Source organism: Populus alba, chromosome 2 (genome assembly GCF_005239225.2).
Source record: "Populus alba chromosome 2, ASM523922v2, whole genome shotgun sequence".
NCBI lineage: Eukaryota > Viridiplantae > Streptophyta > Magnoliopsida > Malpighiales > Salicaceae > Populus > Populus alba.
The window spans coordinates 15,760,048-15,777,691 of record NC_133285.1 but is presented as its reverse complement, the minus strand read 5'-3'; the positions used below and the strand labels follow the sequence as shown (position 1 = coordinate 15,777,691).

The window sequence follows — 17,644 nt, the reverse complement described above, 5'->3', positions numbered from 1 at the left end:
GGGCTAGAAACCAGCAAGACATTAGTATACAGATACTTGAGTCAGAAGCACTTAGTATACAGGTACTTGAGTTGGAACCATAAGAAGAAACGTTAGGTTACAATAATATGGAAGCTATCATGTTCAAGCAAAAGCCAGAAAGGTTCAAGTTAACTCATGTCTCCAACTTGGCCTTTGTCCTATACTGACGGTCTGGTCTCCGGGAACTAGCCCTATCAGCTGCTGTTTCTGGTTTATCTTCCTCCATGGCACAGGTTTCAGTATCAAGGTCATCGTCAGCTGCAATCCTAAGAGGCACCCCTCTCCTAAGCTTGAAGTCTTCACTGGCATCATCCTGGTTTTGTGTAGAATCAATGGAGTTATCAGTCACTGTAACAGCACCAGTTTTCCTTTTTGGTATGAAGGTGAGTGGTTTTGAAAGATCAACAGGAACATCTTCTGGATGTAATTCTGCAGTCTTTGCTCGCTGCAGCATCTTGAGGAAGTCCATATACGCTCCTCGGTTTGATTCTTCATCTACATCAGTTGATGAATCAAAAGTATAGTGTGTATATTTCGAAGGATTTTGCATGTGATCTGGAATTCCAGAAGGATAATCTGGAGACAAATGACACACTATGGTTTCTTCTGTTGAATCAGTAGTTTCCATCTGTGTGTCTTCAACTCCATCATACTCTTCATCATTGCTGTCTTTGCATTCCGGGTCAAACCGGACACGCTTTCGTAACTTAGAATCCAAATCATTCTCGATCGTCTTGGAATCCAATTGAAAATCCTTCTTCCTCTTCAGAATGGATTTCAGATTACCATCATCAGATACACTAGTATTTTCCTTTACAGTAACCCTCAAAGAATCCATCTTTTTAGCTGCTTCTGCATCTTCCTTCAGCCTAATTTTTGCAGCAAGGTGATTAGCACGCGGATCCCTAGCAACATCCTCAAATGAACTAGGAATCTCATTTCCAGAATCAATATCTATACCATAATCTTCCATTGCTGTCACATAAAGGCGTTCATCTCCAGCCTTTTCCCTGCCAACAGCTACTTTGTCATAATGATCTTCCTCTTCCTGCCAAAAGAAATCATAATTCTATCCGTAAGTCATCGCAAATCATATCCATGAGAATAAAAACATATTCCCTATTGATAATCATCATCAATCACACATAAGTAAATCCCACTAAACCATCATCTTACATTTTTTTTGGTATAATTCTACTGGGCTTAGAGATACCCACAATAGCACTTATGTCGGGACCAAAGCTTAGATTACCTTCTTGACATAGTATTATACAATGTATGTGTGCGTTCTAGCTCAAGAAATCAGATTAATTAATCACGAGAAAAAAGAGCAGCAGCGGCAAAATAACATGATAATCAACAAGGAGGAAAGACATAATTAAGGAACAATTGATTAATAAATACCTCATAATCAAGAGTACAATCCAGGCCAATAGATTTCTTGATGTCCCATTCTTCATCGTTATAATCTTCGGGTTTGAGTTTCGAGGTGCGTGACTCCTCCTCGCCGTCGTCTAGATCATCAAGATCTCTTTCGATCTCATCAGACTTGAAATCCATATCGTGGGGTCTTTCTGGATTAAAGTACGGTTGGGGTTGGGTTTCGATTTCAGGGCTATCCTCCTTGCGGTCTCGAAGCCATTGATTTCGCTCGATTTCTTCGTCAGTGAGACGCCATAGAGAGCTTATAGAGGAGGAGGAGGAAGAGGGTTGCTGGGTTTGTATTGTTGAAGAGGAGAGGGAACCAAAGGCTTTCTCCACTCGGGAACTGAAACTATCTTCCATGGAAATGGGAGAGAGCTTGGTTAGCTAGCTAGGGTTTTATAAAGCTTTTGACTTTAACACTGTCTCTGTCTTGACGGAGTGTCTACGAAGATAAGGAAGAAAAGGCGTCTTCTCCACTCTCCCCTCTTGTGCTCGATTGATTTTATTGGTTTTGATCCATCAGTCCTTGTTTTTGTGTCAATTTGCTGAATTGGTCACCATGGAAACTATTTCTCCTATTATACCTCCCTACTCATCACATTTTGCCAATTGGACTAAATTGTAAGCAAATTTTCCAATTGTTGAAATTGAGTTGAATTGACCAAATTTTTTATGATTTTTTTTCAATAAGGATTAATTTGTTGGATTGACATGTATATAGGAGCTAAATTGAGAGATTTTATGTTTAAATTTATATCAATTGCTCATGAGGTAGCCAGATGAGATTGGATTTAGGCATATTGTGCTTGGAGGTGAAGGCTTTGGACCCGGGCTTGCCTTGCAGGTGTCATCCTAAGTCTAGCGAGGGTTATAATGGGTCAAATGGGCCATTTTTAAAGGCTGGCTAGTTGGGCCGAGTAAGCCTTTGAAGCTGAACCAAATGTGTCTTGTGCTGAGATATGATGATGGACCAGGCGAGTTATGGGCCCAATATTGAGCCCATTTTTAATCTTGAATCCACTGGCTGTGCGTTCTGTTTGGACCTGAGCATGGGGTGCTAAGCCTAAGGCCCAAGAGTAGCAAGGGACACAACTGGCTCCTGCTGAAAACAGCACCGATTATTTTATACTGATATTAAATAAATACTATATGGCTAAACTTGTAATTTACTCCCTGTCTCATTCCCAATCATAGTTTAATTATTTAGATAATGCTTGAGAATGTGATTTTAAAAATTTAAAATTTTTATATATATTTTAAAAATATTAAAAAAATTAAAAAAATAAAAATATTATTTTAATATATATATTTTTAAATATTTTAAACCGTATAATCATTACTATATTCTTAAACATTCCTTTCATCATAAATTAGTGCATTAAACCACCTTCTATGTGAGCATCAATATGTTGTAATGGGAGGAATGTCTAGCGTCTAATGCATTTTAAATCAACCCAGGCATCCATCTAGATTGAGTTACGATCACAACAATAAAAGAAGACCATATTGAATATCGTGGTATGGTGCTCAAGCTTCCATTAATTAGATTTAAACATTTGGGTTAAAGGTAAACCACGGCGAGAATTAGAATAATAATTTTTAAAACAATAAATATTCTTATATTTTTACGAGTCTTGTTGTGTTTTTTTCTTTATTTATCTCCTACACGATAAATATAAATTGGTATATTATTGTGTATGAATGAGTTTGGAATCATTTGAATTGAATTTAATTGAGAAATTTTAATTCTTAATGAACTCTCGTGTCTCGGGTATTAATAATTAAATTTTAAATAAAATTTAATTTCTAAAAAAATATTACAAAAATAAATTAGAGATCAAATTCTTTAATTTACTATTGGAATAATAAGAAATTTAATATTAAAAATTAACTTTTAAAATATATTCATCTAGCCTTTTTTAATAAAACTTTTGAAGAAATGAGATGCAGGCGTAGATATTTTTTTTAATTATTTTTATTGATGATTTATTACTTCAGAAAACCATGTTTATGTATATTTATATAGAGAAAATATTCAAATATTTTTTCATTAGTTTTTAGAATAATATTTCAAGTTATTCCTAAAATAATACTCATAATTAATTTTTAGAGAGCTTTGTTTCTATATGGTTGAATAAAAAAACATGGTTTTCCTTCTTTCTTTTTTGTTTGGAGACAAGCAATAGAATGATAAATAAAGGATAAAGAGAAAATCAAGCACATACCTCTTTTTTTGTTTTAATTAAAAACATTTATTTTGTTATTAATTTCTTGAATTTCTTTAATTATCAATACATGTGTGTTAATTTTATATGATTTTTAAATCTCCTCTTCCATGCTAACTTATAATAAAAGCGTTTCTAACTCGGCTCTCATAAGAGCTGGTACAAGGGTCGTGTCAAATCTTACGATGATGAATCGAAGAAGCATTTGATACAATACGATGATTCTGAAGACTTGTTGAATTTGATCAATGTGAAGATTGAGTGGGTAGAGCCATGTGTTAAGAAATTTAAGAAGTTGAGCAGGGTTCTTTGGGTTTTAGGAAGATTGTGCTTGAAGATGATGAGATGGAGAATGTCGAGGGCGATAATGGCGGTGCCGGTGGTGGTGACGACTCGAGTGATGAAGAATGGGAAAAGAATGCGGAGAAGGTGTTAGCGAGGAGGAGGACGTTGATTTGATGGACGAGGAAGAAGCGGATGATGGCAAGAAAGGAAAGAGAGGTGGGAAGGATTCGAGGAAAAGGAAAGCGAGTGGAGAAGGTGGAAAGTTGGATTCGGGAAAGAAGGGAAAGAGTGGTGGGGATGCGAGTACGGGCGGAGTCAGGGTTTCAGTTGTGGATCCTGTAAAGAACAAGGAGAGCAAGTAATTGTTTTTCCTTCTCTATTTGTTTGAGATAAGGAGGGTTGTTGGAAGAAATTTATGACATGGATTCATCACATTTTATTTAGAAAATCCTAAAAAGACGTACTGAAGTCAATAACAAAATGGGTATTGTTGGACAGGCTGGAAACACTGACTCGTTAGACATTACATGAGAGTTTTTTTATGATTCAAAGGGCTTCCTTTTATTTGTTGTTTCTATCTGGATATGCGTGTCTCTGCAGTAGCATCTTCATTTATGCTATGATCACGGTTACTGCCCAAGGATAATTAGTTCGCTACAGTAAATGTTTGCTTCTATAAAATTTTTGAATAAAGGAGCTAGAACAAGGTTTTACATTCACATAAAAGGGGAAAAAATGACAATTAGGTCACGCATCGCTGTTGTTGAATTTGTGCATGTTTTACTGCAGATGGAGTTTTTAATGGCTTTGAAAATGCCTTGATGACTGATGCATCAGAGAGATTTAGCACGCGTGAAGCTGAAAAGTTTCCATTTCTTGGACGGTAAGTTCTTATTGCAACAATGGGGTCCATATGCTCTAGTCTTCATGCATACCTACTTTGGTAGTGATACGGCTATTAAAGAAGGAGATCTTGTCAAACGAACTGGCCTTTACAGGATCAATCCAGTTGTTTTCTTTGTCGGTAACTGGCTTTCTTTTTTTTTTTTTCTTTAAAAAGAAAAAAAAAAGTATTCTGAAGCCAAATGCTCTTGGACGGGCATTTGAATAGGGAGAGAAATCCTTCTCTTTGGTTGGGAAAGAGTAGGAAAGATAGGACCAGGACGGCTGTGATTGAGAAAAGCAGGCTGAATTCCTATTCGATTGCTCCGCACCTGTGCGATGCGCTAAATGAGAGTTCGAGGTGGGATGAGTAAATTAGCTCGAATTGATTAGTGCATAATGATCGTACATCATTTTGAAGAAAATGGAGAAACCATGCACTTCTTTTCTGTACATTGTTTGCCTGCGTTATTTTCATTTTTAACCCTTCTCACGCATGTGAATCTTATGTTTTAGGCCCACTGATGTACATCTTAATGTAGTGACCCAGCAAAATAATTAAGTAAATAAATAAAGAACACAGTAAATAGTTGATGAAGCTCCAACGGTTTGTTGTTTTGAATGAAGCATCACCCTTGATTGCTACTTGCCTTGATTCTGAAACAGAGAACGCAGGGATGCAAAGAGAAGGCGTCCTGGAGATGTAGATTATGATCCCAGGACTCTATACTTGCCCGCTGAGTTTGCAAAGAGTTTAACAGGTGGCCAGGGAGGGGCTTTCATACACTGATTGGTTTGAAACTATTTAAAGAGCTGTCTTCATGAATTTCATTGTTTGTTATGTGGAGAGACAATGGTGGGAGTTTAAGTCAAAGCACATGGATAAGGTTTTGTTTTTCAAGGTATGTACATAAGTCAGATGGATTTCATACATTCATCAATTCTCTCCTTACTAGGTTCTGCCTAATAATAATTATATCATTTCTGCTGGTGCAGATGGGCAAATTTTACGAGCTCTTTGAAATGGATGCCCATGTAGGAGCTAAAGAACTAGATTTGCAATATATGAAGGTAGGATTCATTAAGTGCTAACGATCATGAATACTATCTTTTGGACTCTGCTGTCTTTGTTGACTCTTTCTCAATGCAATCATTTAATCAGAAGGCATCAAAATTGGCCCGAGGCATTATTTTGGAATTTATTCGTTTCTTTGGATTTTGATTCAAGTTATTATATGATTCCTTCTTGGATGCTTAGGGAGAACAACCTCGCTGTGGCTTTCCAGAGAAGAACTTCTCTTTGAATGTGGAGAAATTGGCTAGAAAGGTTGGCCTGTACTTATTTTCTCCTTTTTTTATTTAGCCACATTTGTTTCCCCAATGAAATTTAACAAGCTGCCTTGAAGAGCAGGGTTATCGAGTTCTTGTTGTAGAGCAGATAGAAACACCTGAACAGTTAGAGCTTCGTCGCAAAGAGAAAGGTTCCAAAGACAAGGTTTGAATTTATTTCACATCCCTGAAATGATTTCAGTTTTTACATGGGAATTTCAGCTTCCACTGTTATTTTGCATTTGATTGAGCGGACTGCTCTGTTATTTGTTGATGATCAACCTGCAGTCATTTTAGGACCATGTTTAAATCAGATTCAGAAATCACTTGAAACTTAGGCTAGATGTTAACACTAATCACATGTTGGATTACTTGTCTTAATAAATTTTTTTACGGCATTCTCTTGTTAGTTTCTTTCATCCCAAGTTTCGACAATTATTTCCTATTTGTTTAGGTTGTAAAACGTGAAATATGTGCGGTGATTACAAAAGGAACACTAACTGAGGGGGAGTTGCTTTCTGCAAATCCTGATGCTTCTTATTTAATGGCACTGACTGAAAATCGCCAGAGTTTGGCAAACCAAGGTCTTGAGCGCATTTTTGGTGTTTGTGTTGTTGATGTCACTACTAGCAAAATCATTCTTGGACAAGTTTGTTGATTTTTATCAGATTCTATTGTGTATTAGTTGATGAGATTGTTTTTTGAGGCTTTGTTGATAATTCCATTGTGTCATTTGTTTTGCTAATATCTTTTATTGTCAATTCCCTTTTCAAGTTTGGAGATGATGCTGAATGCAGTTCATTGCGCTGTCTATTATCTGAGTTGAGGCCAGTAGAAATTGTAAAACCTGCTAAAATGCTTAGCTCTGAAACTGAGAGAGTAATGGTGAGACATACTAGAAATCCCTCGGTCAATGAGTTGGCTACCCTTTCAGAATTCTGGGACGCGGAGAAAACTGTTCAGGAAGTCAAAACTATCTACAAGCATATTGGTGATCTTTCAGCTTCTGGACCCTTAAATAAAACAAATTTGGATACAACTAACCTTAATGTTGGAGAATATAGGCCAAGCTGCCTGCCTAGCATTTTGTCAGAGTTTGTCAATAAAGGAGAAAATGGAAGCCTTGCTCTCCCAGCTCTTGGAGGCGCTCTCTATTATCTAAAACAAGCATTTTTGGATGAGACATTGCTTATATTTGTGAAATTTGATTCCCTTCCTTGCTCTGATTTCTATGAGGATGCTAAGAAACCATACATGATTCTCGATGCTGCTGCCCTGGAGAACCTTGAGATTTTTGAGAACAGCAGAAACGTAGACACTTCAGGGTAAGGGTGTCATATGCTCTTAAATATGTCAAAATTTTTTTCTCTCCTGAAAATTGTTTTAGGTATTTTGTTATCTATGAAGGACGCTGTATGCACAATTGAATCATTGTGTGACGGCATTTGGAAAGAGGTTGCTGAAAACATGGCTAGCAAGACCATTATACCATTTGGAATCAGTTAAAGATCGCCGGGATGCTGTAGTAGGTCTGCGGGTAAGTTTCCAGTAGGTATTCATTTTCTAGCATGAGATGTTTTGCTGGGTGAAAATTAACGGGCTGTGTATTAATGAAAAACCTAAAACAGTATTACGGTTTTGATTCCCAAATAAATATGGGGCTACTATCATTGGCATGGTTCATTGCCTTTTCTCTTTCCATTTTCTTGTTCCACGTTTTTCAAAAAAATGGATTTCTTAAGGTCTTCATTGTTTGCAAAACTGGAAATCTCGGGCTTGCAGCTATGATGTTGCAGGTTCAAGGCTTGAGAGCAGCCACTTCTAGCAAAATTGCAGAAGGGCAGGACTGTTTTGAAATGGTCCCTTCAAAGTTTATACTTTGATGGGACCATAAATATCTTTTGGTTTTCAAAGTCCAACGAGTATTGAGTGCTCTCATAATTTTTCAAGTTTTATTTTTAAGCTGAATATTTTGATCTTTTCAATTTTCTGCCTAACAGTTGCATTTCTTTTATATTTTTCGTTCTCTAACCAGCTAATTGCTGTTTGAGTTTGCATTCTGATATCATAGCTAACTTTCAGGGGGTAAATCAACCTATGATGGTTGAATTTCAAAAGGTGTTGTCCAGGCTTCCAGACTTTGAGGGGCTGCTTGCACGCATATTTTCTACCAGGCAAGGATAAGAAGGAATTAAGCATGCATCAAATGTATTTTTCTAGCATTATGCAAATACCGAGCTTCATGTAAATATGTTTCTTGTGTATTATTTTTATTGAAAAACAGCGAAGCCGATGGAAGAAGTGCAAATAAAGTAGTTTTATATGAGGATGCAGCAAAGAAGCGGCTTCAGGAGTTTATATCTGTGGCTGTGAATTAGTGGCCCAAGCATGTTCTTCGCTTGCTGTCATTTTGGAAAATGTGGAGTCTGGACGGTTGCTTCATTTATTAACACCTGGTACTTTTCAGTTTGTTGTTCTTTTAATGTTTTTATAAGATTGTAGTTTGGCATCTTATTTTGTTATGTAATTGTAGGTAAAGATCTTCCAGGCATCCTTCCAATTCTCAAACATTTTAAAAGTGCCTTTGATTGGGTAGAAGCCAACAATTCTGGACGTATAATTAATACCTCATGAAGGTGTCGATGTGGAGTATGATTCTGCTTGTGAAAAAGTTAAAGAGGTTGAATCTAGTTTGGCTACACACCTGAAGGAACAACAGAAATTACTAGGTGACACATCAGTAAGATCCTCACCAGAAATATTAGTCTGCTCTTAATTTGTTTTAGTAAATAACATGTTCTCTCATTACATGACCTATTTTACAGATTACTTATGTCACAGTTGGAAAAGAGGCGTACCTGTTAGAACTTCCTGAACATCTGCGTGGTAGTATTCCTCAAGATTATGAGCCGCATTCATCCAAAAAGGTAAGTGATGCATATTGAATGTTTAGTTTATGACACTTTCTTGAAAAAATAGCAAGTGTTTGGCCAATTAATCAATGTGACAGGTGTAACATCATCTAATTTGTTGATTCTATTGTTAAAAACATTTGAAAAGTTATCACCATCTGTCATGGGGTGATGCAAATACTGTTGTGGTAGAATGCATTAACAAACATTGTGAACACATATGCGAACATAAGCAAATGAACTGTGTTTCTTGCTTTTTTAGATTCCTTAAGAATGTTTTTGTCATTGTGCCATGGAATTGCAACAAAAGAACTTGGAATTTAAGTCGTTTATGTTTTGCCTAATTTTTATCATGGTCATGTGAAATATTTAAAGAAAAGGCCTTGGAAACATGGTTTATAATTTAAATAGATAGGGTCAGTATCAGCTAGCATGCCCATAAAAGCTGGCAGGTTCCAAATATGTGATTAGGTGTCAAAGAGTGTGAATGAGAATGATGGTGTATGCATGTATAAGAACGACCTGGTTTTACATTGATTTATTACAAACTACAATCTATGTTAACTGGGTCCCTTTTCTGTTGGACAAGGAAACATTGTGGCTGGGATCTTAACTTTGGCTATAGCAAATTGCTTACTGGTCTTAGGAAATTTGGTTTTCCTTGTCGCTATCTTGTTTAAATTCTTGTTCTACATGCTTCCTGGGACATGCAGGGCTTCTACAGGTATTGGACTCCAAGTATAAAGAAGTTCTTAGGAGAGCTCTCACAGGTTGAATCTGAAAAGGAGTCGGCATTGAAGAGCATTTTGCAGAGGTTAATTGTGCTTTTTTGCAAGTACCATGACAAGTGGAGACAATTAGTTTCTGCAACTGCAGGTTTGTGCACCAACTTTATTCACGTAGAATAGGATCTTGATTATGAATATGCATCTCTCTCTACACTACAGCTTGCCTGTAGAAAGCTAACAAGAGCAAATTGTATTTCAAGTAGAATCCAAATTTTCTCTCTTTCAAACACGCCGGCGCTCCCACTCCTTTGTGGGATGAAACTATTGTCATGGTATGATTTCAATTCATTTTTTCTTGACTGAAACTAGTCACACATGATGCAGAACTGGATGTTTTGATCAGTCTGGCAATTGCAAGTGACTGTTATGAAGGACCTGCATGTCGTCCAATCATCGTAGGTTCATCACTGTTGAGTGAAGTACCATGCCTTTTTGCAAAACTATGAGGACGCCCCGTTCTTAGGAGCGACTCTTTGGGAAAGGGTGCGTTTGTCCCAAATGACATTAGTATTGGGGGTTCTGGTTGTGCCAGCTTTATCCTTCTCAGTGGTCCTAACATGGGTGGAAAATCTACTCTTCTTCGGCAAGTTTGTTTAGCTGTGATTCTGGCCCAGGTAAATTATCTATCCTTTAAAATATATGTTTTGCCTGGTAACCATCCACAATCTACGTCTTTGATTTGTTTTCATAGATTGGAGCCGATGTCCCTGCTGAAAGCTTTGAGTTGTCTCCTGTTGACCGCATCTTTGCTAGAATGGGTGTAAAAGATCATATTATGGCAGGCTAGAGTACATTTTTGACAGACCTTTCAGAAACTGCATTGGTGCTGGTGAGTTTTCTTGGTAATTTTGAAGCATTTCTTTTAAGAGAAAGGGTAATGGTCCTTATGACTGTCCCAGTTTATAGATGTGGCTGAATCGATGATGTATAGGAGGATGTTTGTGATTGTGAGTAAAGTGCCAAAGTTTATGCAACTTTTATAGTAAAATTGAAATAACATCATAGAAATCAAATAAAAAAAATTATGGAACTCATTTTTCAACTAGCCTAATATTGAATATCCAGGTTAGGAAATTAGATAAAGCGTCAGAATCAAGAATTGAAATAAGAATAAGAATAGGCCAAAAACAAGACTCTAGGAGAACCAATTAGAAATTAAATAAACCAAACAACAAATGATGAGGAGAGGCATTCATGATTAGAGAAAAATAAAGCCATAATGCAAAATCATCTACCCTTTCAACTCCCATGCTAAACTATCACAAACTGCATTGGTTTCATGGGGAGCTTTGTTATCTTAAAATATTCCTACTGAAAAATCTCAACCATTGGATTTATAAGATCCGCTCATTCAATGCATGAAATTTTTAGAACTACTTTTGAAAAGGATATACGGTAAGATTAGCATTACTTCTAGGATAAATTAGTACAAGGATTCATTTTACATGCATTCATTAATCGAATGTTTGGAAGCAATGCAAAATTACAATGAAGATACATTAAAGGGATTAACGATGCATTCTTTTTCGTTGAGTGTTTCTGATGGTCTCTTCCAGCTGTTCCATATTGATTTTTTTGTTCACTCGACCATCTGTTCCAGCCTCCTTCATCTTCTTACCTTCATCTCCTGAGTTATCTGCTGAGAATGCTAAGATAGGGATGTGAACGCCATAAAACTTCTCCTCTTTTCTTATCTGTCTTGTTGCTTCACACCCATCCATTTTTGGCATCTGTTGAACACAAGATATTAAAACATGGTTAACGTAAACTTTATCATAAGATAAAATTATTTGCATGAACCAAGTTTAAGTGACAACATATTCCCCCATGATCTTCCATCCTTTATACTAGTTGCAAGAACTAATAAATCATTTAACTGTCAAAATTCGCCTACATGACCTTCTCCCCTCTTTATCCTCAAATAAAAGCTAATTGACAGTATAATGTTTGGAGGAAAACACGAGGAAGGTTAGACAGCTACAATGCGTATTGCTTTATTTCGTGAGATTTGCAGAAAACTTCTTGTCAACCAACTAATTACTAGTTTGTTTTAAGTTTAATGTTAGATGCTATTGTTGTTTGTTTTAAGAAAATAAAAGATAAGTAGGTATTTTTAGGGAAGAAAACAATTGATAACAACATGAAAGTAACGAGATTCATTTTCTTTACCTCGCAATCCATTAATATGTAGTCATAAGGAAGCACAATAGAGTGACTATGTTCCTTTTGGCTGTGTAGACCTATGCAAACTAGTTGGAAAGCCTCCTCCCCATTTTCACAAACCTCAACAGTTGCACCATGCCTTTCAAGAATGTGGCTGGTCACTCTGCGGGATATTTCATTATCATCAGCGACCAAGAATTTCAACCCGCTTAAGCATTTGTCTTTGCTTAGATTACCATGTGCTTCTTGGATCTCTAATGATCTAACTGGTAGCCTTTCAGTTGAAGACTGTCTTGATTTGGATCTAACATGAGAATGATCTGGATCATCTAACAAAGGATTCTTCCTGTTTTTTTCATTTTTTGAGCTGCCTTTTGCTTGTGATTCCACTTGTTGAAATGAGTTTTCACAAGTTGATAGAACCTTTAACTTTGTTCTTTGTGAATGCGTTGATGAAGATGAACCAGGATCTTTAAGAGCATTTGTGGCTTGGATTGCACTTTTTCTCTTTGATTTGGAAATAAGTCCATGACCCCCAAATTCAGGTAGAAGTCGTATCACTTGATACAAGCGAGAACCATGAAATGGTTTCAACAAAATGGCATCCCTTGGATCGATCAAGTTCTGTTCAAAGCCTCTCAAATTAATACTTCGTGAAGTTGGTTTATCCAACCAAACAACCTTGCAGCAACTGCTATGAAGGTCTCTTTTAAATTCAGCAACGACTCTATAAAGTTCCTGAAATGGTCCAGCACCAGCATCAATCACAAGCAATACAAAGCCTGGCGCACCTTTAAGATTACTGCTTCTACTTGTGGATGGTTTTTGATCTATCCCATCCATGGAACTTAAAGGCACATCCTTCATTGATCCAGAGTTAAAATGGTCACTTCTTGATCCCAAATCAGATTTTCCTGAAGAACTATGTGGTGAAACATTCTGCCTGGCTTTTATTTTCTTTAGGGTAGAGTGAAGATGCTTCCATTGCTTCACAGATGATACTTTTATCCCCAAACCCTCTATATATTTCTGTGAACTTCTTAGCCGCTCTTCATTTTGAATCAACAGAACAACATGAGATCCTTCAATCTTGGGACTAGAACCAAGTATAGACAACCTAGGACTAGGGGTGCGAATCACTAGGCCTCGAGAAGGAGTTCGTATAGTCAGCTTCGAATAGTTAGGTTCACCATCAGACATGGAATCCCCTTTAATCTCAACTTCAGCATTTTGGATATCTGCTGAAGATATCTCGCATATGTCAAGGAAAACATTAAACTTGAAGCAAGTTCCCTTCTCGCCAATCTCTTTATTCACGATTCCTATTTCTCCTCCCATTAGACGCACCTGGTGAAAATTATTTAAGGTTGATCGAAGAAATATAATCAAAAGCAAAAAGAAGAATGGAACATGTTTTGAGGATTTAAATAGGCTTTGGTACTTAATGTGCTATAAAAAAACTACTAGTTAATTTGTGCAAAAGTTGAGTACATACCAAAGATTGAATGATGCCAAGTCCTAAGCCAGTTCCTCCTTGTCCAAGAGCTGTTTCATTGACTTGAACAAAATTCTCAAACACTAATTTTTGCTTTTCTCTCGGAATTCCTTTACCTGTATCATTCACCTCAAATACAAATTCCATACAACTTTGTTTTTGCTTCACTTCATTAAATTCTTTTTTGTTCTTGGAAAAAGGGCATGAAAAACATCTCCACAAACTATTCTGATTGGAAGCGATTATCTTGTTCTCTAAACTGGGTTTTTGAGTCCAGGCTCGAACTGATACATGCCCCTCAAATGTAAACTTAACAGCATTGCTAAGTAAATTGCACAGGACTTGCTTTAGTTTTCCCCTATCGCCTTTCACTCGAGAATGTTTGAGAATGGAACCATCATAGGGGTCCAACACCACATCTACACCTTTTTTCATGCCTACCGGATGATACAAATCAACTGCATCTTCAAGAAGCTTGGCTAAATCAAATTCTTCTTCTTCAAGTTGCATTTTGCCGGCTTCAATTTTGCTGGTATCAAGAATAGAATTCAACAAACCTATACAGGTAAGAAAATTAAATTATTAAAGAGAAGATTCTATACAAAAAACTATAATTCTAATGCGCTAAAAAGATTAGTCCATATATAAGCTTACCTACTAGGTCCTTTGTGCAACCATCCATTTGTCGTAAATTTGTGTCTAACTCGGAACCTGCATGCACTTCTGCATAGCATATCTCTATCAAACCAGTAATGCCTGCTAAAGCCGCTCGAATGTCATGGCTAGCACTAGCAAATGCAAGACTCTTATTCATACTCTTTCGTTCTGCTTGCTGCGTTGCTTCCATTTGCTTTATTAGTGCTGAACACAAGTGGATTTCCCTTCTTGCAGCCCTAACCACTAGCAATATGAAACTAACAATCGAAATGAAAACCGCAGCAATCATTATTATGAATAGAATGAGGGATATTTTGATGCTCCTGTTAACATTGCTCGCTAATTCATTGTATGGGAAAGCCAACGCATATACCTGCAATCCAAATTCCCATAAATTGTATGAATTCAAAAAGCAGTTATCAATAAAATTCAAATTAATCTATGAGCCAATCTTGCATGAATGATTTTGAAGCGACAACCACATATGAAAGGCTTGAATTTTATGATCTCTAAATGAAAACACAACAGTATACCACAACAAAGTATGGAAAGTGACCAGAAAGTAACTCGTGACTAAAAACTTGTTCAGAGACTTATTGCTAAGATGCATACTTTCAAGAATGATACATACCGATTGCACTCCCACAATTTCAACATGGGAGCAGAAAACTCTGTACTTTGCTTTCCCAAGGTATAACACTGAATCTTCTAGTTTGCCATTGTTCGGCATGCATGAAACATTTCCCACGTGATCAAGTTGATCACCATTCAGTTTTGTCATGCACAGAGAAACTGAATTTTCCTTTATCACGGTTTGAGTGTTAGGCAATCCTCCTACAAGAACTTTGCCAGATTGGGTAGCCAAGTACAAGCTCCCACTATAAAGTTCTACGTTATTGAAGAACCTAGTTAATGCTTTAGCCGAAAATCCTAAAGAGAGGACTCCTTGTCCATGTAAACTAACCGTGTTAAGGAATAGAGGATCTTGAGCACCGTTCCATCCACTCTCAAATGATGCATACCCTTGACTACTATTTAATGCTTGCTCAATCCAACTTGCATTAGTCGTAATGAAAGGAAGGGATTTAACTGCATCTCCATATACTTTTCCTGTGTCTGAATCTACAGGTTGTTTGTACCAAGAAAAGTTCCTCACATTTGAAGCTGTAGAGTTAGAGTACATAGCAAACGTTTGGTTTCCCTCATAATAGTATGAGAAGAAAAGACCTCCCAGTCCAATAAATGAAATATGTGATATGAAAGGAATTACTGCAAATGCTTGAAACAATGAGGGAGCCACCTGCAGACAAAAGGAGAAGGAAAAAAAAAAACCTGAACTTAGCACTCTTAATGGTAAATTACCCCTTTTTGTGTAACATATTATTATTACAAATACTAATAACTGAATTGAGTATGGACACAAACCTTATTCTTAACATCGTATGATGAGAGTATGCTTCCATTGATGGAGGAACTCATAACTCGTGCTAAATTTATTGCTGATGAATTTATGGGGTGCAATAATTTAGCTATGTTCTCAATTTCAGACAACAATCTAGATTGAACAACATGGGCGTTGAAATCCAAGTGCTTCTTCGCCTGTTTGATCATATTATACCACCATGGTACCACTACACAAGGGAGTAGCACAACTCCAATTGCCTACATTTAAGTTTGTACAAACCTTGAGTGCAATTCCATTTGCATTGGAATAAAAGAAAAGGAACATAATAATTATTAAAGAAATATTAGATGAAAACCCTTTTTAGAATAGGTGATTATCATCGAAGAAATTAAATATTTTCATCAGTATATTTCAGGCATGCAATAATAAGCTACGTTGAAAATCAAACAAGTAAAAAAAGAATTTTGCGTGCAGGTACGTAGTTTTATTAAAATGAGCGAGTGTAGTACCAGAATGATGAAGATGAGAACAAGCCTTGACGCTATCAATGAGCTGAGCTTCATTGGATTTATGACAGACGAAGAGAAGAGAATAGAGCAGCAGAAGATGGTGGTGAAGTAATTCTCTCTAATTGATATATAAAATGAGATGTAAGCACACACGATACAACTTGTGCAGGATGTAACTATATATATAAGAAAAGGAGTAACTATTGACTTTCCATAATTGTATTTGTTTCTATAGTTACAGGATTTCTTCATTATGGAGGCTGATTTGTCTCTGATTTGCATCCAAGCTAGTTTCCATGTATGGTGGGTTGCCATTCTGGAGTGTAGTAGCCATTGGAGTAGGATTTCTTGGTCATGGAGGCTGATTTGTCTCTGATTTGCTTTCAGCTGTAATTTCCATGTATGGTGGGTTGCCATTATGGAGTGTAGTAGCTGTTGGAGTATTTTCCCTACAATTGATCAAGACTTGGTTAGAGGATGCTGTGATGCCGCTGCTGATGCTGCTTTGGCGGTGATGCTGCTGCTGTTTCTCCCGTGATGTTGCTGTTGCAGAGTTTTGATCTATGAAGCTGCATAGAGATGAAGACTTATGCTGCTGATGCTGCTTTGGTGGTGATGCTGCTGCTAATAAATGTGTCACGCAGTTTGGGATGAGATGAGTAAGAAAGGCTTTTGCCCTGATGATAACTCCTGTACTGTTTTCATTGGAGGGCTTACAAGTCAGGGTAGATCTGAAGAGGCATGCAAATAATTGGAGGAGATGATAGAAAATTAAGGGAATGAAAGCTCCTCAACTAGACTACAACAAATATGCCGCTGATTTCTCCCGAGCTGGGAAGCCTGATATACTTGAGGAGTTGGCTCAAAAAATGAAGTTCTCTGGCAAGTTTGAAGTCTGTAATGTGTTTGCCAGGTGGGCTGAGATGATGAAGAAGAGAGTTAAGAGAAGAGAACCTATGCCGCTGATTGGTCCAGTTTTTATTGGTACTATACTTTCCTTCTCTATGATTTTTCTTCTATTAAGCATTAGATTTCTTCTTTCATGTAGCGAGTAAAACTAATGTGTTTCTCTGCCATTTTCCAGTGTTGTTGCTGAGGTTTGCATTGATTTAATTAAAGGTAAAACAAATCATTTAGAGTGAATTTCCTGGGTCACTTTTGAAAGAAAGTGGAGGCTTCATGGGCTGAATTCATGGCTGGCGTGGGTATGGGTGAATGTTTAGTGAAATCCTCCTGAATATCTGAACCATGTACCATTTTTGCTGCAGAAGTTAGTTTTCAAGATTGAGGCCACAGCTGTAATCACTAATGAATCATATAATCTAACATATAATCTAAAGTTTCTGAGGCAAATAATTGAATTGTTTCAGATGACTGGTTGTGGAAGGTCATACTGCTATGATGTTATAACTTATAGAAAGGGACAAAGAGCTTAGCCGCCAAGCGAAGGGGCAAAGAGGCTAGGAGCTGAATGGCCACTTGACTATCTACTACTAGAATAGAATAATGAGTGTGATAGCGCCAGAAGAGAAGCTATCAGCAACTGTC

General features: G+C 37.0%; 2 protein-coding genes and 1 pseudogene across 2 annotated transcripts; 1 reads left to right on the top strand and 2 right to left on the bottom strand.

Annotated features, from left to right (window-relative positions):
- Position 1: 1 nt before the first annotated feature.
- On the bottom strand, positions 2–1,927 carry LOC118043599 (uncharacterized). The gene is made up of 2 exons (XM_035051622.2): positions 1,426–1,927; positions 2–1,069 (listed from the first exon to the last, which is right to left on the bottom strand). Exons 1-2 carry the CDS (start codon positions 1,804–1,806, stop codon positions 155–157), a joined length of 1,296 nt encoding a protein of 431 aa, XP_034907513.1. The 5' UTR covers positions 1,807–1,927; the 3' UTR covers positions 2–154.
- A 1,883-nt stretch (positions 1,928–3,810) lies between these two features.
- Positions 3,811–16,504, top strand: LOC118044053 (DNA mismatch repair protein MSH6-like; annotated as a pseudogene).
- On the bottom strand, positions 11,376–16,150 carry LOC140955276 (histidine kinase CKI1-like). Its single transcript, XM_073407510.1, has 7 exons — positions 16,097–16,150; positions 15,608–15,844; positions 14,814–15,482; positions 14,180–14,555; positions 13,526–14,082; positions 12,037–13,377; positions 11,376–11,597 (listed from the first exon to the last, which is right to left on the bottom strand). Exons 1-7 carry the CDS (start codon positions 16,148–16,150, stop codon positions 11,376–11,378), a joined length of 3,456 nt encoding a protein of 1,151 aa, XP_073263611.1.
- Positions 16,505–17,644: the final 1,140 nt, after the last annotated feature.